Source organism: Malaya genurostris, chromosome 1 (assembly GCF_030247185.1).
Source record: "Malaya genurostris strain Urasoe2022 chromosome 1, Malgen_1.1, whole genome shotgun sequence".
Lineage (NCBI taxonomy): Eukaryota > Metazoa > Arthropoda > Insecta > Diptera > Culicidae > Malaya > Malaya genurostris.
The window spans coordinates 118,406,530-118,430,050 of NC_080570.1; the positions used below are offsets into that span (position 1 = coordinate 118,406,530).

General features: G+C 38.5%; 1 protein-coding gene across 2 annotated transcripts in view; it reads left to right on the forward strand.

The window, feature by feature from the left end:
* Nucleotides 1–23,521, forward strand: part of LOC131425582 (lachesin) — a 350,776-nt gene that overhangs the window by 293,354 nt on the left and 33,901 nt on the right. For both annotated transcript variants that reach the window (XM_058587581.1, XM_058587582.1), the window contains exons 6-7: nucleotides 17,037–17,128; nucleotides 17,996–18,124. In XM_058587581.1, the coding sequence (XP_058443564.1) occupies nucleotides 17,037–17,128; nucleotides 17,996–18,124 (221 nt within the window). The remainder of the gene's footprint in view (nucleotides 1–17,036; nucleotides 17,129–17,995; nucleotides 18,125–23,521) is intronic.

Sequence of the window (23,521 nt, forward strand, 5' to 3'; positions counted from 1 at the left end):
GTTTCAATCAACAAATTGTGATAAAATCGAAATAAACATCTTTGCTTCGGCTCTAAGAAACAGTATTTCAGAAAAAATAGCTTGAAAATTTAGCAATACTGCTGTTTTAGCAACTCGTTTGCGAATGATCCTATTTCCATTCATTCCTTTTGAGCCAGTGGCTCGAACAAAGACAGCAGATCTTACTTTAAGGTGAAATGTAGCGTCATAAAATGCGCGCAAAATTTTATCCGCTTCAGTTGAACGAACCGTCGCACAAAGCATACCAAGAAAAACGGCCACATAGAAACAAGAACTTTTTTCAATGATTGAGCGCAGTGGGTTTACCTCTCGTTATATTGGCTTGTAAAAAAGACGGGACGTAATGGATTTTAGAATTCTTCACACTTTGAATATATGCTGATTCAATCATCATTGTTAGTGATTACTCTTACACTAGAGCTATAAATCATGAGTAATTATGAATGATTAACATGAGGTTATATGTATATGTATTGACTAACTTGCTAACCATGTATATGCCTGATTTTAGTAGCAAGCATCGATTCTCCTTCAAAAGAACGGTTGAAGACAAGAGAACATTCAAGTATTTTCGATATCTTTGCCAGTCGTTCACCAGGCCCTTCCCGCCGATGAGATAGAATTTACGTAAAAGTTTTTTTCGGAAGCGACTTTCGGAATTGTACAGCATGATGAGTCTAGAAATGTCTGTTTCAACGATAACGAACCGAAGACCAAACAGCCTCTGGCCTCCGGTGCCAGAAATCATCAATAGTTTAATAATTTCTTAGATTACATTATTGGAATACATTCCAATTATAACTAATAGTTCATCATACCATGCAGTTAAAATTATTTAGTGAATCTTTTCTCAAGCACATATTTGGGGCACGAAATTGAATAAAAAGTTATTTCGTAGTTCCTTATTATTCAATCGATTTTGAAAGCAAAATCAAGCGTTGATTCATTGTATTCAAAATAATTGAAAAACCAATGAATTCCAATAAGTTTTCCATGCTGACTGGCTCGAAGCTGGCCCTCAATGTTTATCACATTGTTTGTATAAATGACAGCTACTTAGAAAATAAACGATTTCTTACAATACTTACAATACATTTTATTGTATTCAAGTCGTTTTTATTTCAACACAAAACCCAATGCTGCATAAATTCGCGTCATTATTTTATATCTATTTTTTGCTCACGATATAATGCCACCGTGCCCACCGTGCATTTCTCACACCACCTCAATACGAAACAGCAGCGCGCAAGCAATAAAAAAAAATGCGGAAAAGTTTATGTAAACTTTTTCAAATTTCGGTTGTTTTAGCTAATATTTTATAATTTTGAGTTGCATTTTCAGATTCTTTGTGAAATTCTGCTACAAATACTACTTTTCAGTTCTAAAACCATCCCCGTGGAACAGAACAGTGACCGTTTATACATTTCAAAAACCAATTACGGCTCGGCAAAGCAAAATTTCAAAATTCTAAGAATACTTAGTTATGATAAATTTGATTTCGAAAACTTAAGTGTTTTTGGTTTTTCGAAAATCGGTCTAGTTTTTGAATAATTGATCAAAAACGCGATTTTCGCATTCCGCTACATTTCACCTTAAGCAATGATTTTAGTATATGAGAAGAGTACTGGAGCTAAGTTGAACGGGGGTACCGTTACCCTATATTGACCATATTATTCGAAACAGAAAACTCAAACACTCGATTCACAATCAAAGGATTGCATGTTATGAATACATTAAATGAATAGAAAAGCCGACATGAATATAGCATAGTTATCATATATCTATGAAAAGGTTTAAAATATGTTGAACATTTCACTCTAATATCGTTTGAATAAAAATTTCAAATCTGTTGTAATATTCCCAATTGAACTGATACAGCTATAATGTTCCTCGAATTGAAACCACTAATATGCATACTTGACTGCAGAGATGATTAACAGGAGTATTAACCTTATCAAAAGAAACACAACTCTGTTCTCATTTTTTTTTTCAGTAATCCCTAATACATGTTTGTTTGTTAATTGGCGAAAACATTATAAACTTAGTGAACATGAATGCATGGTAGCTACAAGTCATTAATAAAATATATTAGCTCCATCCATTATGGAAAATATAGTTCCGTCGTGATGAAAACAGATACGAACTAAGTTTTCCAAGCTATATTTCATGTTTCATCTTCGTACCAAGAGTTTTATACATTAATGATTCATCTCTAATAACTTATTGCAAAGAGTTTCCATTTAAATTTATAAAGTAGAGTTGACATAATTATCAAATCACATTCGATTTTCCCTGCGGAACAAGACGAGACTCAATGAAAATGTCCTTACATATCACGCCACCCGTAGCAAACTTTTGCGCTCAATGTTTTTATCCGGTTTTTGCATTCAAAAATACTTAAACGGGTTTTCCAAACTAAGTTGCACTTATCCGACTTTTGCTTTCAGCCATTCAATTCTTTCGGAGATATTCCCTTTGTGCGTTTTCTCGAAACCGTTAGGGAACACACGATAACAATAAAACTACTGGACCAAACTGGGTATTTTGCTTTTCCCTATAGAGAGGTAAAAGAATTGCTGCAAAATCCTACTTTCAAACGGATCCTCGGAGTTTTTCAGAAATGGTTGAACCGATTTCCGCAAGCATCTAACTAACTAGCTACTAACAGATATTGAGTGGGGGGTAATATAAATATAACACATATCGAAAAAAAAATAGAAATAATTCTTTATAATAACGCATGCGCTATCCAAAATAATAAACTTTTCAACTGTTGTTATTTACAAATCAGCGGAAACATTCTGTTAACAATATTATTCCTTGTATCTAAAACCCCTAATCGTGATTTTTTAATAGTCTAAAATTATTAATATAATCGCTTGGTGTATGTTCGTCCCATCAGCACCCAATAAATTAAAATTCGATGAACGTAGAGTAGTTCCCAATTTTCGTCTAATATGTCAATTATGGTGTTGTTTAAGTGAAACTAAATTTGTCCTCTGGGGTATCAGAGGAGGAATCACGTACGGTGATCAAGCGGTGATCACCAGAAATTTAGAAATCACAGAAGGTGATCGTGTATCACCAGTCTGGTGATTGGGTTATGGGGCAATAATTTTTTTATAATATGACTAAGGAAATAAAGTTTTCCAACCAAACTTTTTCCTATTCAAACTAATTTATTTCAGTGTCTTTTTATCGAAAACTTCGAAAACTAAACTGAATAGAATGTCGTAATCATTCAAGAATTCAATGAAACTCAAAAAAGTATCAGTACTTGACAAGAAGTGATGATCCATAAACTCGAATGTGATAGTAAAATCATAATCATTCAAAAACATTCTCACTACTATCAGTCATGCAGAGATTCTCACTAAAAATGCTGATATACAATATGGTGGGTGATGTATTGAAAATCAATTTAAATCTGATCTTAATATGCCACTCTGTGATTAAAAACAATTATAATGACAATAATATAACTTCAATCACGGAGCATGTTTCATGCAGAGTAAATTGCAGGTACATTTTTTATGCAGGTTTAAAAAAATATGTCACTATTGCTTGCATTTCATACACCGAAGTAACAGGAGCGGAGAACTTGGCTAGAGCGAACACAAACAAGCGCTCAAACCAGCTCGGTGGAAGAGTGCTGTAGCAAGTGTTATCGTAGCCAACAGGCTTCTCAGCAGAGGGCTGGTTCAAGTGCTGCGCACAAATATTTGCACTCTTGTTACTTCTATACACAAAATTCATGCTAAATAGCGTTTAATAAGGGTAATAAAGTAACTTAGAACATGAGATTTAATCAACCCTAGAATTAAAACAAAGTCCTTCGTCTCTATAATCAATATTCAGAATGTATTGTTTTTTTCGCTGTATCCTATTGCGCATATTGCTATTGCGTACTGGACTTCCGACATCTGAATATCATCATCTGCTAGTGCAAATCGCTACATGGCTGATAATAGTGAGAATGACCATTCATAATCATGTGTGTATTTAAATAATTTTACTGTAGTGATATTGAAAGGAAAGAAATTTTCCCCATACTTAGCGGAGGTGGACTAGGTGATAATTGTGCAGCACTGATCAGCACCTAATATCAATCTCAGAAAATCAAAAAAATTTCGTTAACATTATAATGCAAACACTGGTGGTATGAAGATTTTTCGAAGGAAGGTTTTCCCAGTGTCACTTGTTTGATCTTCCTGAAATGAGTCAGAATATGCATTGATTGATATGATTAACAGAAATGCATAAACTGTTGCTTGAGAAGATTGAGCAAGCAACAAAGGGAACAACTGCTTTGGGATATTATGCCTATTGAGAGGTTTTACATGAAGATACAGTTATGATTATGTCCAGATTTCCAAAACAAACTTATATGAAATGCACCATCACACCACTAGGTTGACCGAATCAGCATGCCTTGCAATAACGCGGATTATCTGAAACCTAATGCATAAGCGCACTGGCCGTTTGAACAGATTGCTGGAATCATTCGAACTGTTTAATTACAATGATGAAGCTCTACTTTACTTGAAAATCATTCCGAAGTGAAGTCCATGATCGGCGGACAAATTTGTTAGAGTTGGAACAAATTGATTTCCTCATTCGTCAACTAACAATCTCATCTTATTTGTCTTAAAAGACCTAATTAACTCTGACTAGAATAGCACATCAAACTTGTAACATGTTAACATATCTAGCAATGTAACGATCATCATAATGCACATTGCCCTTCAAGCAAAAACTTATATTCAGCCGACCGAACTCATCATGCAATCTTGCCATAGCCAGTTTTGTCGTGAATACGACTTACTTTACTATGGGGTGCCTTTTCAAAATTTACCCTCTGAGAGAGTGATAAGTTTTTGATCGTGAATATCTATTGTTGTATCTAATGAATCAACATAATTCTTGCGACATGCCATCGGAAATATGATCACAATTTTATGATAAAATTTTCAGTTTTGTGACATAGTCTCAAATAATTCAAAATTAAACTTTTCTGAAATGTTTGGTAAAAACGAGTATCAAAGAGGATAATTCATAAGGCGCGTTTGCCTTTCTCGTATTTTTAAAGCTCATAGCTCAGTGATCTGTGAAAGGATTTATATAATCTAACTACCAATAGAATCGAAATTTTTCAATTTGAACGTGTATAGCAAAAGCATTGAAGTATTTCAATAGTTCACTATTGAAAAACCTGTCTCATTTGCTCCATGTCAACACCAGCCAATCAGAATGCGTTCTAAGGAAGAGAACAAAATATCTGCTGCTGTACAACAAATCGTCCGGGAAAAATGTTCCGAAAAGTGGTGAATATCGCAGTGAGTTCCTCAATTTGGTCCTTGTGAATGCTAGAAACGAATCCCTACAGCATATTGATAGTTTCTTTCAATAAAATATGCAAATCCGAAATGAAATAATCGACATTAAAATTCTGTATGCGGCTATTTTTATAGCCGTTAGGATCGCCCATTAGTGAAAAAGCTACAAACGAAATCAGATAAAAGGAAATCTCTTAACAAAAATTGAATCAGTTTGGATTCTATCGCCACTGCGAGCAGATGTGTTTTGTGTCGTCTGCACGCTTTCGACAAGAGCGATTACGTCACAGCTGCCAGTCATTAGCATTGGGAAAAAAACAACGGTGGAGAGCATTGCACAATATCAGCCGTTCTAATGGCTCTAAAAGTTTTCTAAAGAACTATTAGGATTTGTTGTTCGCAAATCGTAGGGAAATATCCTCAGTTTACTGCAAATCAAGAACAGTTTGCTTAGATTTGTGCACTTTTCGCTGTGTGAAATTCACAGTAATCGAGATCAAGTGAAGCTTTCTTTGTTTTTGCGAAAAATGTGCAAAAGGGGAATGCGTGCATAATTCATACAATTGATATTCGGAAGTGTTAAGGAACATGTCAGTTGTTTTCGTATTCACGACATCCAGTTATGTCTCTGACATTACCCACCCGCCTTTTTTTCCACCCTAACCTACAACAGATCGTTTCGATCTAACTCCTGCTGAATATATCCAGTCACACTTGTCAATCGTTCGGATTTTCGATTGCACACGAACAGTTGGCTCATTTTTACGAACGAACATAATCGCTTCCGATGATGTTCGCTGGCACTCTTTAACTCTTCGCGATTTTCAATTCTCTCATTCTCCGCCATCGCACGCAGTATGATACCGAACGAGTTTGAGTGACTCTGTTATGTATTATTGAGTACGCAATGGAACGATGATGCATAGTGAAAGATGATCGTGTGTATTCAGGGTGATGATTGATTTTTTCCGTCCTTGAATTGGTGATTTTTCAAGATATATGAAAATTCCACTAAGAGGACCAAAAAGGTTTTTTTTTTATTAGCATCACTGTTCTCATACAAATAGGCAACGCAAATGTCAAGCACTAGTTTGGAAAAATGATGCTGACTGTGTGACATAAACACTGAAGCATGCTTTTGTGAACTACTCGAATCAATCTGAATCAATTGGTGTAAAAATTAGTATCCGAAATTATTTAATAAAAGTATGAAATATATTAGAATGAGACTGTTATGAAAGAAGAGAAAGGCATTTTTACACCACTAGGTTTTAGATTAGAATTTATTCCATGTTTTTTTCGAAAGCTTCACTTATTTTGTAAAAATCACTCATACAACACTTTTTCGTAAGACTAGTCAATTCTCGATTACAGCCATTTGAAAAATAAGTTTAGCCCTGTTCAAAAAACAGTTTAGACCTTTTTTTTCTAAACAAAGTATGCAAAGTGATTTCTTTGTGGCAAAGTCTTCCTACGCCAGCAAGTTTCGTTAAAATCCGAGAGGGCCCTGCCAACTCTGGATACGATTTAAAAATCCTTTCAAACCCATAGAATTCATAGGGTAAAAACGACATCAGATACTGCAGTACCGACGACAAGCTGGTAAACGTTTTGGTATCATTTTTTCCCCCATCAGAGATTTCGATCTAATCGACATGCAGCGGAACTCGTTACTGCGGGAACTGATTCCAAAAAGTCCCAGTGTATACAAATGGTCGTCTAATTGGTGCTAGAATAATCTGTGCACATTGGCGCTATCACTTCATTCGTACGTGTGTGCAAAGGAGCGAGGGTAAAAAATATGATCCAATGCTACTGAAATTTGCAACGAGCCGAAAATTTGCATGAGCGATTTCCGGAAAGTGCTCTCCGTACAGGATACGTGTTTAGTTTAGTTTTTTTATTATCTGTGTTTCTTCTTCTTTTTCTTCTGTTCTGTTGTTTGTTGTATATTCATCGTATTCTACATACACACGATACTGAAATGATAATAGCGCAAAACACAAAACTGAGCAAATGCCACGGAGAGTCCCGAAAATTTTATTCAAAACCATTGGCCGGCCCTGCAGCAGTGCAGTGTATCGTCGGGTCAGTGGTCCGGGAAGAGCCTCTTCATCGTCTCCCCTCCCCATTCAACTGAACAGAGCTATCTGATAACGAGCGGACGTGAGCAGATTCAATGTGAATGCCGTCGTCATTCAGCTTTCGGTGGAACCAAAGGACCAGGGCCAGAGCGTCGGGAGTCGGGGCTAGTTTGCACACTTGAACCGATGCCCCTCCAGACCCCAACCCAACCCATTCATACATGCCTCGAATTCGCTCCAGTGCCCCCCGATGACGATTATTTGGCCGAACACGGAAGGATGAATTGGATGTTTATGTTTCGACTTGCAAACAAGGATTTTTCGTTTTTTTTTTCGGCAGGCAAATTGACTAGATCCGGTTCTCTAAAATATTTGTTTTTGGCATTAAAAATGCCTTACTCTTCACTATATGGGGCCGGGTGTCAATTAAAAGTTTCAAAAATAGTCGCGTAACCTTTTTGTGTCATAATTTTGAACGTTAATAACTCGGTCATTTGTTGATGGATTGTTATAATTTAACAACCAATCGATTCGGAAACTTTTAACTTAAACATGTATGACGACGTCGTTTCAGTATTTCAATAGTATACTATTGAAAAAATGGTTGGAATCGACCTATGTTTTCATCCACCAATCCCTGTTGTTCAAAATGACGTCAACTTCTTGTTCGGCATAGGAGGCTTTGCGTCATGCATAAAAAACACCGTATCGTTCTGCGTAGTATGAATAGAAATCTATAAATATAGGCTGCACAATATTTCTTTGCTTAGTTGATGTTTGACTGTGAATGAAACAAGTAGCTTGTCCAGTGAGGTGATGACTGGATTGTATATGCGTTCACTTGCTGGATTGTCGCTTTTGCATTATTTGTTGGTGAAATTTCCTGTTGTCTGCGCAACACCGTGTTCGCTTGAGTATCTTATATATCATCTAGCTATTGAAGAACCGAATCAGCGTGGTTACCGATTCTTTTGAAATATCCCATGTATTTAGCAAATTTTTGGTCGATTTTGTCATTAAAAATGCCTTACACTTCGCTTCCCGAGGCTGAGTGTCAATTTAAAACATGCAAAAATAATCGAGTAACATTTTTCTGTCATAATTTTGAACGCTTATAACTCAGTCATTTGTTGATGGATTTATATAACTCAACAAACAATCGATTCGGAAACATTTAACTTAAACTTATGAGACAACGTCATTTGAATATTTCAATTGCATACCATTGAAAAATTGGTGTGAATTGAGTATTTTATTTTGGTTCTCTGGTAACTATCAGGCCAATTTAGAATCGGCGATAGATTTTTCGGATCTAATTTGCAGCGCTTGTTGTTCGATGATTTGTTAATGGATTTTCCTAATTTGAATGATTCCAAAGTTTCAATATTGTAAGATTAAAAATGTTTTAATTTGTCAACGGATCGGTTTGCATACTTAAATCTCCATTCCCATACGAACAAAACGTGACAATGTGACTGAACAAGTTGTTGGCCCACCAGGAATAAAACGCTTCAAAAGATGCAAAATTAAATTCTGAAACTTATCTAAAAACGGCCTATACGGTTTAGTAGTATAAATGAGTTCCACAGGCTCACATATATAGTACAATTAGATGCAATATCATATAGTATCAAAGATAAACTCAAGGTAAGCTTACCTGCGATTTTACATGTATCGTTTGAATAGGAACCCTCGTAGAATTTGGTTAACCGCCAGTTTCAGTTCAATTATTATTTGCTTCAAAACAATAAGCGTCTGATGGCTACACGCGTTGTAACTATGACAATGTTCATTCATGTGTTAATAACATCAAGTTACAATATGAACAAAATTTCGGAATTTGGTTGCGTATAATTCCGTATATTCCTAATATGCAAAAACGAAAATCAATGTAAGTAACTAAATATTTTATGCGAACTGTTTCACATGTTTTCTTCCTCGTATTGTTGCCATATTATTTACCGACACTTTCCGAAGATTATCGACGATTTTGAGGAAGGATTAATAAAATTACACAATTACTGAGTTTACTGGTAGAACATTTTTCATACAAATATATAAAATTTTCTCTTGGGTCGATTAACTGTTTATAAAATTGTTTGTTTAAAAGTTTGTACGTTTCTCGAAAATTATCATCATAAAATAAAATAGTTTCATTTGTTCAGGTTTAAATCTTTAGGTTGTTTGTATCTAAAATTGAGCTTTCAAGTAACTTTGAAGTGTAGTGAAGTTTAGTGTATCATCATCAATATCATCTTTATTTTGTATTTATTATGAAGACCCTAGAAACGTTTCATTTTTAATGTTATTGTGTTCGGTCGTGTCTTGAATACAACCCTCTAATTTTTTTTTATTTCTCTGTAGTTAGTTTAGTATTATAGTAAAATTTATTATTTTTCTGTGTTGGTTTCGGGTCAAGCGTGACTACGGCATGTTTTTACTCAGTGCTCCTTTGAATAGCTTCGGACCGGAACCGAAAACCGAACTGGCATTCTAATGAGGGAAAAAGTTTGGTTTGTTCATTTTATTCAATCTCGACGAACGCGTTAATATTATTGTTGCGGGGAAAATCCACAGCATAGTCGAGCTACGAATTGAAATCTGTGTAGAACAACATCAGTGTTGTGTTATGTTATGTTTACTCATCATAACCCACCGACCTGCCGCCGCCACCGGGCCGGCCATCCGGAAATCCAAATAAGAACCCACTCACTTCAGTTTTGTATATGAATGCTAACACAAGCAGATAAATTTTCCCGGATGAACAAACCTTCGCTGTCGTGTTTCCGCTGAAGGAGCTCTGTCCGACCGCCTTCTCGTCCTTATTACCCGTTCCCGGTTCGAGGTAATAAAACGTGTGAAAAAACTCCACACCCGAAGTGCCTGAGTCTGGTGCAAGTCCACCGAAGGAAACGGGCAATAAACGGACACCGAGCTGGGAACAAAAAAAACTTATTCACAAAACTGAATCAACTGGCTTAAGAGAAGCTCAAAAGAAAGATTAAATCCGGCAGTTTTATACTCCACTGCCGCCATAACTTAAATTTAAAATCGCCACCTTCTTGGCAACCATTTTTTTTCCCGCATAGCCAACTAAGTTCGCGACCGTGCCGTGGCATGCTCCCGGAGGAGGCAGGCTATAGTGCGCGGGAGGAGTAAAGGGAAAAACTTTGAATTTTCATGCAGTTACAGCAAAAAGAAAAAAAAAGATGACGAAGAAAAGTTTTCCTGAAATCACCCGCCGAATTACGATGAGCACAGGAATCCCACGAAATGAACCCCGTCGTTGCAATTGTCTCCTGGCCTGCTTTTCCACTGTGAAAACTGCTCGGAAGCTCGGTGTCAAAAGCGACAAAAGTGCGCGTGTGTTTGACTAGGACTTGGATATTAAAACCAGAACCACCATCCGGCAAGCAGTCGAAAAGTTGAATTGAAAACGGAGGACTTTATGTGGCTGCATCCAGGACTGTCTCGCGGCTTGCCGAAAGTTTTGCACCTGGCAGCGAAGCACCGCACCAACCTGGAATCTGCAAATGTACTAATATATTCTTCGTATCAGCTGCGGGCTTTACTCCTGCTGTAGAAATGAATAACAAAAAAAAAAAAGACTCCGCCGAATAGCTCGTGGGAAGTGGAACTGCAAAAAAAAACGGTAGTCCAGTCCAACGGAGCTGGAGACGAGAGAACTGACAGCCAAACTCCACTTTTTACTTCATCACACCGGTATCGATGGTGTCCAGTTCGGGGGAGACGGGATCTTTCGGGTGCAACGGCGCGGCAGTTTTGTTTCCTTCAGTTGTTTTTCCGATGCTGCGAGAGAACAAAGGAGGGTTGTTACTGTTCAGGGAAGATTTTCTTGGTCCGGAACGCGGAACGATGGAGTGAATGTAAAAGTTTCACTTTAGCACACCGTTACACACGTGTTTATTATGAAATATTAACTGAACAGAAGAGAGTAGGTACAATCTATTGTCGGTAGGAGAAAATAAAATCAAACAGAAAACAAAAAATTGCTGGAAAGTTTTTTTTCCTTTATCCCATTTGTGTCGCCACTTTCTTGGCGCAGCTGAAGGCAGCGGCAACCCGAGGCAGCTGGTGTTTGTCGAACAAATTGGGCGAAACCGGGAAGATTTATATAAACAGTAGAATTCACATAGCAAAAACAAAAGTAAAGTGTATTGCACACTGATATAGTCCTGTTTTTTTTTGCGTATTGACTAATAGAGGGAAATGGTATTGGGAGTTGATACTTCACGGAAGGACAACGACTCATCAGACTCTTACATCGATATCTCGAAAATGAAGTTTTGACAGTTGAGGTAAACAACAAAGTAGTGCTTGAGTATCTGCTCCATACTAATCATTGTTTTTTTGTTTGCTTTTCATATTCTCGAGAAATTGTGACATCGTTTTCGTAAAGAACATCGATTTTCGCATCGTTTCCATATCAAGTGTAACAGTTTTGATTCCAAATTTGGCAATTTTTGTGTAAAGTAATAGCACAAATACCTCTCATATACGGATTCACAATGGAGGCCTCAATGTTGTGCAATTCTTGTGCTTGCGAAGTAAACATGGAGGAAAGATTCTTTTGCAGTGGTTTTTGTCGCTCTCCTTTTCATCTCAAGTGCACCAAACTTACCGTTGCGGAACGCGATTTGATTGCTAGTAAGAACAACCTGTACTGGATGTGCAATGCCTGCTCTAAAGTGATGGCTAACGCTACATTCAGGAATGCAATCTCATCGACTAACACGGTACAGCAGCTAATGAATGATGACCATATCAAAACATTACAAGAGCTGAAGAGGGAGATAGAGAACAATACGGCTAAAATAAACACGATTCTGAATCAATCCAACTCAACTTCGCGCAAAACAGATAACACTAGCGGAGATCAAGTTGTTAGGAAGAAACGAAGATTGGATACCGAGGAAAACAGTTCTAGCTCACACCGTGTATCTGTCGGAACTAAGGAGTTGGCATCTAATGTCACAATTCCTCTTGCTGTTAACCCGTCGGAGAGTGAACAATTTTGGCTGTATTTATCCGGCTTTTCTCCCGAAGCTACTGCTCAGCAAATTAATGATCTAGTGATGCAAAATCTCAATACTGATGAAACTATAAACGTCACAAAGTTAGTTCCGAAAGGCAAAAGTCTCGATGAGTTAACCTTTGTGTCGTTTTAAGTTGGGATCGGACTACATTTCAAGGATATGGCATTATCAGCTGAGACCTGGCAGAAAGGTATAACGTTCAGGCCTTTCGATTTCGATCGTACAACACAGAGAAGTACTTTTCGTTTCCAACCGAATTCAGACACAGGAGCTAATCAGTAGCCCTTCATCACGCACTTTTTCGCTGCCGTCACAAAATTCCGTTTCTAAACCCATCAGCAGTTCGATTTCCGCAGCCGCTTCGTTTTCGCTAACAATTTATTATCAAAATGTAAGAGGTCTTCGTACTAAAACAAACGATCTGTTTTTGGCACTGTCACAATGCGACTACGATATTATAGTTTTAACAGAAACATGGTTAAACGATAACATTCTGAGCAGTGAGCTTACCAACAGTTACTGCTTGTACCGATGCGATCGAAATTCAAACACCTGCTCATTTCAGCGAGGCGGTGCAGTGCTGGTTGGAGTGAAAAGAGATGTAAATAGTATCTCAATAACAGCAAACAGCCAGCAGCTAGAACAAGAAGTTCAAGAGATATTTAAGCAGGCTGCTGAAAATGATGTTGTTGTGGTGATGGGTGACTACAATTTACCTCATTTAAACTGGCATTATGAAGAAGTTACAAGCTCGCTGCTTCCAATTAACGCATCCTCTGAGCATGAAATTGTTTTAGTAGAAAAATTGTTATCGAACGGACTGCAGCAGATCAATGATCTTAAGAACATGAACGGGCGATTACTAGATCTTGCTCTAACAAATGACCCTGTGATATTTGATTTACTCGAACCACCCTGGCCGCTGTTGAAAGTTGACCGTCTTCACAATCCTTTTTTGCTTCACCTGAATTTTACTGCAACTTGTATACCAGATGGAATTGAACCAACTTTTGATTACAATCGGGCGAATTATTCTAACTTGAATGAGCTGTTTAATGGGATTGGCTGGACCGAAACCGTTCTCAGTGACACAATTGATGACGCTGTCTCATCTTTTTACACCAAACTGTATGAAATTATTCAGAATAACGTACCAATCAAACAACGTTCTCTTCAGAAGAAATTCAAACAGCCCTGGTGGAATGTCGAACTGCAGCGTCTACGAAATCGTTTGCGAAAGGCAAAGAATCGGTACTTCAAAACCAAGTCCACAGTCACGGGAAATAGAACGCCAGTACAACTCTTTGAACGCAACTTGTTTTCGGAATTATGTGCAGCGTATTGAGAGCAACGTGAAAGACAACCCAACTTCTTTTTGGAATTACATCGCCCGCCGCAACAAATCTAAAGGCATTCCTATTAACGTTCGTTACAAAGGAGTTTCAACCGAAACATCGTTGGGCACGGCGAACCTGTTCTCGTCGTTCTTTCAAAGTGTGCTAAGTAATAACTCACCACCCTTGTCAGAATCGTACTTGAGCGGCTTGCCTAATTATCATCTGGATATTCCACGCATATTTTTTAGCCAACAAAACATCCTCCGTAAGATGTTAACTATCGATGGTTCGAAAGGTGCAGGGCCTGACGGTTTACCACATGTTTTCATCAAAAACTGTGCAGCTGCACTCGCATTTCCCGTCTCTATAATATTCAACCGTTCTTTCGCGGATTGTGTTTTTCCGAGTGCATGGAAAATTGCGGCAATAATTCCAATACACAAGAGTGGCAGCATTCATGATGTAGATAACTATCGATCCATTTCGATTCTTAGTTGCTTACCTAAATTGCTAGAGAGCATGCTACACGATGCTTTATATGAGACTGTGCATCACATCATCGCAGAAGAACAGCATGGTTTCGTGAGGAAACGTTCTACTACAACAAATCTGATGTGCTACATTTATGATTTAATCGATCAAATGGAGCGCAAAAAATAAGTGGACGCCATTTACGTTGACTTATCCAAGGCATTCGACAAAGTTCCTCATCGACTTGCTGTTGAAAAATTAAGCAGACTTGGCTTTCCGGAGTGGCTGACACAATGGATTAGGACATACTTGAATGGACGCAGTGCTTTTGTACGCATTGGTAACATACAATCTTCTTCGTTTGCAATATCATCAGGTGTTCCCCAAGGAAGCCATTTGGGTCCGCTGCTTTTTGTATTGTTTATAAACGACCTCTGCAGAGCTATAAAATCTCCCAAGCTACTGTTCGCGGATGACCTGAAGCTCTTTCGCTGTATAAATTCATTATTGGGCTGCAACGCTCTTCAATCCGACATCGATGCACTTGTTGACTGGTGCAAAATCAACGGAATGGAAGTAAACGTACGCAAATGCAACGTAATATCTTTCTCTCGTTTGCGTGGCTCAACAACTTTCGACTACAAAATTTCATCACTAAGCATTGAAAGAGTCGCTGTTATAAAGGATCTTGGTGTATTATTAGACCACAAGCTAAAATTTTCAGAACACGTAGCACTGACCACTGCTAAGGCCTTTTCAATGCTTGGTTTCATTCGTCGAAATACTCAGGCTTTCGAAGATGTTTACTGTCTAAGAACATTGTACTGTTCAATTGTTCGCAGCATTTTGGAATATGCTGCTCCAGTCTGGGCACCGTACCACAGCGTACATATTAGCAGAATCGAAAGCGTGCAAAAAAGTATCATACGTTACGCTCTACGTTTGCTGCCTTGGTCCGATCCCGTTCACCTCCCCTGCTATGAAGATCGCTGTCGACTTATCCATCTTCCAACATTAGAGAGCAGAAGGAAAACCTTGCAACGTCTTCTAATCTTCGACATTGTTGGTAATAATATCGACTGTGCTGAATTACTAGGAAAACTACAATTTCGTGCCCCGTTGAGACGGACCCGGCGTATGGAACTGTTTCAGCTGCCTAATCATCGCACACAATATGGACAAAACAACCCTCTTAATGTATGTTGCCGATTGTTTAATGAAGTTTATGACAAATTTGATTTTAATGTGTCTAAAAATGTGTTTAAATTAAGAATTAGCATTTAAGTGTCTGTGCGATGTAAATTTTCGAAGACCAAATAAATAAATAAATGATGATTTGGGCAAGTATAGAGTCTAGGATTCGCTCTAACGTTTGCATTAAATAAAATGACAAAAATCGTCAATTTTCCATCCATTACCTTCACCCGCACTGACGAAACTACCCAGCTACATCAGTCAAACTGTGATGGCAAAAACAATGAAGCAACTCCGTTCAGAAGTGTGCGCGTCCAAAGAATGGCACACTATCGCGTCAAAAACGGACATCGTGCGTCACTTTGTGGACGCCGAATACGCCCGTTTCGGCATCAATAACAAGCATGGCAAAGAAAGCCCGGTTCCAGACAGTCCTGAGTGACAAGAAGCTCCAAAGGAAGCTGAAGACGAAGACCGAGGGAAAAGTGGCTACATCGCTCCGTGGGCTTGTCCGGAAGGTCGTTGCAACTTTGTTCTATAGGGGATGATGATGGATTCGTTGAAGGGGATGCTTCACTGTTGTTGGTGGCTGTCATAGGTGTACTGGGGTTGGTGTGAAGAAAGCACCGTTGTCCTTTGGTGTAGTTGTCTCCTTGTCCAGTTTATCACATGGCTTACCGTAGTGAACAGCTTTTTGGCAATATTGACATGTGGCCATCTGATTGTCATAGGTAACAAGTGATTTGAACGGAATTCTTGTATCTTGCCCGAAAATCACATAAGAAGGTATAGCCTTCTTCAAGTGTATGCGTAATAAACGTACGCCATTTAGAATACCGGGGAAAAAATTCTTCAACTTTTCTTTTTCGATAGAGAGAATTTCTCCGTATTGGGACATAGTTTTGCGAATATAAGGATCGATGACGCTTGAGGGAAGATCATGCACACGCACTTCTATAGCACTATCCTCCATATATACTGGAATGTTGTACTTAATGTTTTCGTGCTCCACATAGTGCACATTGCTATTGTCTTTCGCGAATTGAATTGCATCCAACTCTTTATAAAACTGGATGTAAATAACATTATTTTTCTTATTGCATTGAAGTAAATGCGCACGTTTAATGTCAAGATGCAGTTGCTCCTTAAGCAAACCTTCAAGTTCTCGTATCGAAGGTCGAATTTTGCACTGCCTGAAGTCAACAATAATTGTATTCTTTCGTACCGGCGGTAGCTTTTGCTCGTTTGGTTCACTCATTTCGAGATCGTTCTATTGTTCACTACAGAATACTGTACTTGGTTTCTTCCGTCCCGAACGTAAGCGGTTTTGTTTTATCTACTGACTTGGATGAGATGTGAAAGCGAACTGTCTGTCACTTTTTGTTTATTGTTTACATTATTTACACAGTTTCATCGAAAAAATCACATCTGAAATCTGAATTGATTTCGTTACAACCTCGCTTGCTTCGATTAGCTCTATATTTCATTGTAAAATTATGTCTAACTTTTTTCAATTTTTCCCACGACCATTTTCAGAGCAAAAGGCTACCCGGAACCCGTAGTGACGTGGCGTCGCGAGGATAGCACCGAAATCGTCCTCAAGGATGCAGCCGGCACCAAACAGGGCGGTAAGTTCCATAACTGCAATGACGGTTCCCGTTGTTTATTTTTTATTTTTGGCACCAGTTACGAAGTGTTTTAAACAGTACCGCGCGCCAGAATCAGGTTTGTTTGTGTTGAAAGGAACCCCTGCACTGGGATGAGTGAAATTCTGGTCAAAATGGGGTCCAACTGTTTTTTTGTTTTTTCTCTGGTACAATCGATAAACGAGATTGATCGCTTGACTCGGACCGGGACAAGTACTACTAAATCAGAAGAGACTAAGTTCCATTACGACGGAATCGATTTCACGAGAAAATTCTGATCAAATGTTCACTCGGAAACATCACAATAAAAAAACAAGAAAGAGCAAAACTTTGATTAAGATCCCTTCCGTCGAGTGCCCGTGACCCGTTCAAATCGGCAGTCAATTTAATTTATGACATTTGTAGCCGTAAAAGAGGCCAGTCAGAGTATGTGTGAGCACGCCAGTGTGGAGAATGCCAAGTTCGACAGTTACGTGTCCTGCCTGCTTCCACAATCCGTACACCGAGAGAGCAGCACTTCGCCAATCATAGAGAAGTGGATGATTTTTTGATTTATGACACTTTCACTCCCCCCCTAGACACGAACCGGGCATTGTGCTGCCCGGTTGTTATCCTGTTCCAATTTTATCCGCAAGCTGTGAGAAGAAAAACGGTCGTCCAACCCGGTTCCCATGCGGGACGTGATATCGACGACAGGCACGAACATTAACACTCCTTGCGCGCTCGGTGTTCCTTCTTGTTGTTGGACGTGTACCGGGAAAACCTAGCGGATGTAGAAAGCAATTTGTCTTCACCGTTGTTCGTTTTCTTTTTATCCCCCTCTCTCTTTTCTTGTTTTGTTTATTGCAGTGAACTCCTATCGCGGCGAGGTGCTGAAGCTGACCAAGATCTCACGCAGCGAAATGGGCTCGTATCTGTGCATCGCATCAAACGGAGTGCCCCCGTCGGTGTCCAAGAGGATATCACTCAGCATTCACTGTAAGTATGGCAAGACTCCTTTTTTCGATGAGCTGCGGTACCGTTTTGGTATCCCATGGAAACTATCCGTAAATTTTTCGAAGCCTACTTCGAGTGTAGCTCCAATAGAACATCACTGATTCACTTGACGCGGTACGGAACGGATCCCAATTATTTGAGTGCAAGGAATATGTGTGTATTAAATTAGTTTTCCTTTCCGCAGTGGCATGGGGGATTCAACTCGAAGCTTGAAACCTCCACCAGGATATGCCACCAACAACAACACTGTTCCAGTTTTGCCGAGTTTTACCGGCATGGTTTGAAAATTATTCAACATTCCGGATGTAGGGAAAGTTGTCCCTTTCTCGGTAACGAAAACGCATCACACACACACAGCCGTACAACACAGGCCAAAGTGTCGACGGCATTTGCAGGGAATGTTTACCCAGCAGCATATGCGGGAATTGTTTTTTGGCGGAACATACGAAACCGACGCCTGAATTTCTCAGCGAACTGGGCTGGGACTAACGATTTGCATCCGAACCACGGATCACCGGTTGACGTTGCGAAACAGAGAACAAATGGGTGCAACATCCTTCGACACACACACACCCACACCCACGGCAGTGATTGCAGGTTCAACTTTACGTTTGATTAAAATGTGCCGAAACAACTGTTGAACTCCTGGGCCCTTGTCGGTATTCACCGGTACGTGATAGCTCCATGGTAATCTGATGTGGTTTCATTGCATCTATATTTCGTTTTTTCCAGAGAAGGACTTCATCTGAACTGATATCCGATCATGAAATTCGATACCGAGAAAGATTAATACAGTTCAGAAATTCCAGAAATTGAAAATGATTTAAAAAATTTGATTTATTGAATTTTTACTCCCCACTCTCACCATTTTACAGTGACTATTCTGGTGGCTTGAATCATCGTCTTGTTCCGCCAAATGTTACCGAAGAAGACAAGAAGACGCCAACTGTCAGTCCGCCGATTCCGGCGGTAGTTTCTCTCCCATGTGTTTTAGAAAATGTGTCTCCCCGTTTCGATACGTGACCAACATACAAACATTCTCCAGGCAAGGTTTTATCGAGCATTGCGAATAGAATCACATTTTTTACCCCCTCTGACATTCCGATAATGGTCGGATTGTTGTTCTCTTCAGCTTACAAAGCTTAACACTTAAATCATTAAATATCTGGTAACACTGTTTCATTTACTGCAGCGCTTCTAATTTGACAACTGTTTGTTTCGAAATTTTTCCTATTTCAGTGCATTACGGCGCATTTTGTTTCATAAAATATGTGCTTGGTGATGCACCGCCAGAAGGATTCGTTTGCGAGAAGTATTTCCGGAATTAAGGTCTGAGGCCAGTGTGATTTAGAGTGTTTTAGAGGGCTGTTTTCACACTTCAAATCTGATTTTCTCAAAAACACTGACGAATATCAAAAAACTCAACTGATAATCTCTTAGAAAATTAGTTTAGATTATTCTGTGAAAATTTCAGAATGATTCATTGACTTTAGCGGTTGGGAAAGTCTTTTTTCTGAAGAAAGAATTGCATAGCAGAAAACGACAACTTTGAACTTGTTCATTGAATATCTCGCCTTCAAAGGCATGCATCAGAAAACTATCCTGACAATGTCTAGATAATTTAATTTAGATGCGATTAGTGCATAAAAATATTGGTGTTGTCGCGACAAAAATGAAGTGAATGTAATTTTTGTGAAGGTAAGTCGATTTCTATGCACGCGCCATTTTTTCTGCTCCAGTTTCCTGGTAACGTAACGAAAAATGATAGAGAAATAAAATCGGCTCGGCAAGGCTGCCAAACAAGCGGTAGCTCTATTGGATGGAGACACTTTTTATGCTTATATATGTCAATCCCATTCGACCGAATGATGTAGTGAAACTTGTAACCGAAAATATCAACACTTTCTTGGCCACCCATAGTACGTCATGTTAGTTGGTGGCCGTACGAATCGACATCGATTATACCAATTCTCGGGTTCCGGTGCTAGAAGTGCATATAATAGTGAACCCCTACGACCTACGCAAGCAAAGCACTGTTTCATTCTGTATTTTATAATAGTTAATGCACAAAAAATCCCTTGGATTCTTTCAAAAATCGAAGAGAAACATTTTGAATAGAATACCACAGTGAGAAAGACATCACTAGGTGGATTAAAACAGGTTTCTTACTATGTGGCGCCGTTTCAAAATTCGCGCTGTGAAAGAATCGGTAGAACCTAATCGTGGATATCTCGAGTTGTGCTAAACGCATCAACATAATTCTTTTTTCATGTCATCAGAAATATGATCACCAATTAATGACTAAATTTTCAACAATGCAAAACAACCATAAATAACTCAAAAATTTGGTTTTCTCATTTTTTAGGAAACAATGAGGAAAACTCATCAAGCTTGCTTGCCTTTTTCATGCCCGCGACTACGGTTTCTGTTCCAGTGTTCAACTGGACAAGTATAAAAGATAAACAATGGTCGAAATCGAAAATCTCACGCGTTTTTTTGCGATAACGGCCAATAAGCAACCTTCATACATCCACTTATGAAATAAATTGCAGTCGAGCTATGAAAAACGGAATATTAGTTTCAACTCCAGACAAAAGAAACCCCGTTCTTCTATCGTTCACTGTTATGACTTACTCTCAGCGAGTACCGAGTCTCTCTGAATTTCTCTTCAAAGTGAATTTTGACAGCTGGCTCATTGGCCGCTATCACAAAAAACTCGAGATACTAGATCTGGATTAGAGAACTGAATCTAAAACCTGTAGTCTTTTTTAGTTTCATAATACACAGTTCCAATTCTGTAACTAGATTTTGGAACTGAATTTATTTCCTTAACTTATTTGAACCCGATCTCGATTCTAAAATCTAAATTTTATATATAAACTCCAAACCTGAATTTGGTTTTGACCACTCAACAAGAATTTAATTTTTGAATTCATTTTCAGAATTCAATTCCTAAATTCAGTTTCAGAATTTATTTCCTGATTTCAGGTTTGCAACTCAAGTTCAGGATAAAGTACTAGAACTGAATTCGGAGCGGATTATGAAAATGCGTCCAGTTCCAGAACTCTAGAACTAATTTCATGAACTGCACTATTGATCTGAATTCCGAGCATGTTACAAATTAGGCTTTCTTCTTGTTCCTAATCTTGGATCCTGGAGTTAAGTTCTGATTTAGATTAATAAATGATGGCAAAAAGTACTCAATAGTTGAAAACATCGAATAAATTCTACAAAACGGTTTTTTTCAGAACTATTGAAATAAGTTCTAAAGACTGTCCCAGAAAGTATGGACGCAACCAAAAACCGCTGCCATTTCGCAATGGTTCAGAATCTGTCAATTTTTATGGCTGCGTCCTGTTGCTTACACTCTTCTCTAACCACTTATGCAGTTGTTTATTCGTTTTCATTAGTTTGTTTCGAAATTCGTGGACTTTCAGCAGGACAACGTCGAAAAATGGTGTACAAATGGTGCACAGAACGCGGACTGTCACTGAGAAAGATAGCAAAAATGGAGTAAGTGAAAAAGCCGTGCGAAATGCAATCAGGAAGTTCGGTGAGGATAACACCTTTGAGGATAAACCAAAAACAGGTCGAAAAAAAGGTCCTGCTAATCCTCAGTTACCTGCTAACCCGTATACTGAAGGTGTTCGAGCAAAAGAAGGAGGTTTCAGTTCGGGATGTGACCAAAAAATTGGGCACTTCGAAGTCAAATGTCCTTCGTGCTAAAGAACGTTTGAATCTTCGAACCTATAAGAAGCAGAAACAACCAAAACGTAGTCCGAAACAAGAAGCATCAGTCAGGCCGAGGGTTCGAAAGCTGTACAATACGATTCTTGCTGGAAATTTGAACTGCATATTCATGGACGACGAAACCTACGTGAAACTCGATTACAAATCCTTGCGGGACCACAATATTATACGGTGCGAGAAGGGCAAGTGTTAAACCAGTCTGGTCTGGCAAGCAATTTGTAGCTGCGGTAAGATTTCGAAACCCTTTATCACCACTGCTTCAATGAACAGCGAAATATACGTCAAGGAATGTTTACAAAAACGACTTCTACCCATGATTCGAAGCCACAAGGATCCTGTTGTCTTCTGGCCAGATCTTGCTTCTTGTCACTACTCGAAATCAACTAAGCATCAAAGCAGTTGCATAGGTGTATCTATCAAGCAAATGTAAGTGCTATTTCCCGTTTACTAAGTGAAAAAGTATCTAATGCGGCTTCGCTACCCAAAAGAGAAATTTGAGAAGTCGAAGAATTTTTAGTGGTGCAGCCCACTATTTGCGACTAAAAGAGAAACTAAAACAAAAAGGCTCTCATTTTCAGTTACGCTTTTTAATCATTTTACTCTAGAATTGCTTTCCTAAAGTTTTTAGGACACGGAACGACCGAAATTAGCTCTGCGCCTAATTCGTATTACTGTTTTTGAATTAGTTGATTTTAACAACAAAATTTCCAAAATAACTATAAAATTAGTTAAAATTTAGAATTTACTGTGCTGAAAAAAACTCTTATTTTTAGAGAATGTGTTTAGTTGGCGAATATTCTGGACACAAACCAGCAATATTTCGATCCAACACGAAATTCTCATTGACAACTAATTTCGTTATTAAAATCAGAAACTTTGATTCTATTTATCTATCACCGTCATTACTGAAGGACAGTAGTGTCAAAGCAAAACAATCCATTAAAAAGCTAAAAGGGACAGTCTTGTTGAAACTGCTCGCAAATTGTTTAGATGTTTTTCGCATGTGTTACGATATATCCCTATATAAATTTCTAAACCGATATGTAAAAATGACGTAAACTGTTAGTGGAAAGTGTATTTATTCAGAATTTGTGCGCAGTTGAAGCGATTGTGGGTAATAATGTTTTTACGGGAAACAGTGAAGTGAGTTTCGAATGTTGCACTCTAATTGTATACGTCAAATGATGTTTTTTTTGTATCTTCTCATTCCGGGCTACGCCGTCCGGTGTACTACTTGTATTCAGTTTTTGTTTTCCGAGTGCTCAAAGTTTTCAGTGAGAGAGTCGATTTCGCGAAGTCGAATGAAGAAAACAGCGATTTAGAAGTAAAATTTTTCGAACAGAAGTTTATGTTTCGCTTATGTCTTTTTCTCCAATACAACATCGTATTTATACCTGCAAATATAGAAAAGATAACCGCGACTGAATTTTTTTTCGGTAGTGGTGTGCCATCTAGTGGCTAGTAGTCATTACGGTGTTAACGAGCGCCATATAGCTGCTAATTTCAAAAACCAATTCAACCATTTATGTTGGTTGAAAACAACGTTTTATTTCTCTAATTCAACTAAAAAATTAGTTGAATGGATATGAAGCGTGCCTTAGCTAAGAAATGACAGCACGTTTAATTGGT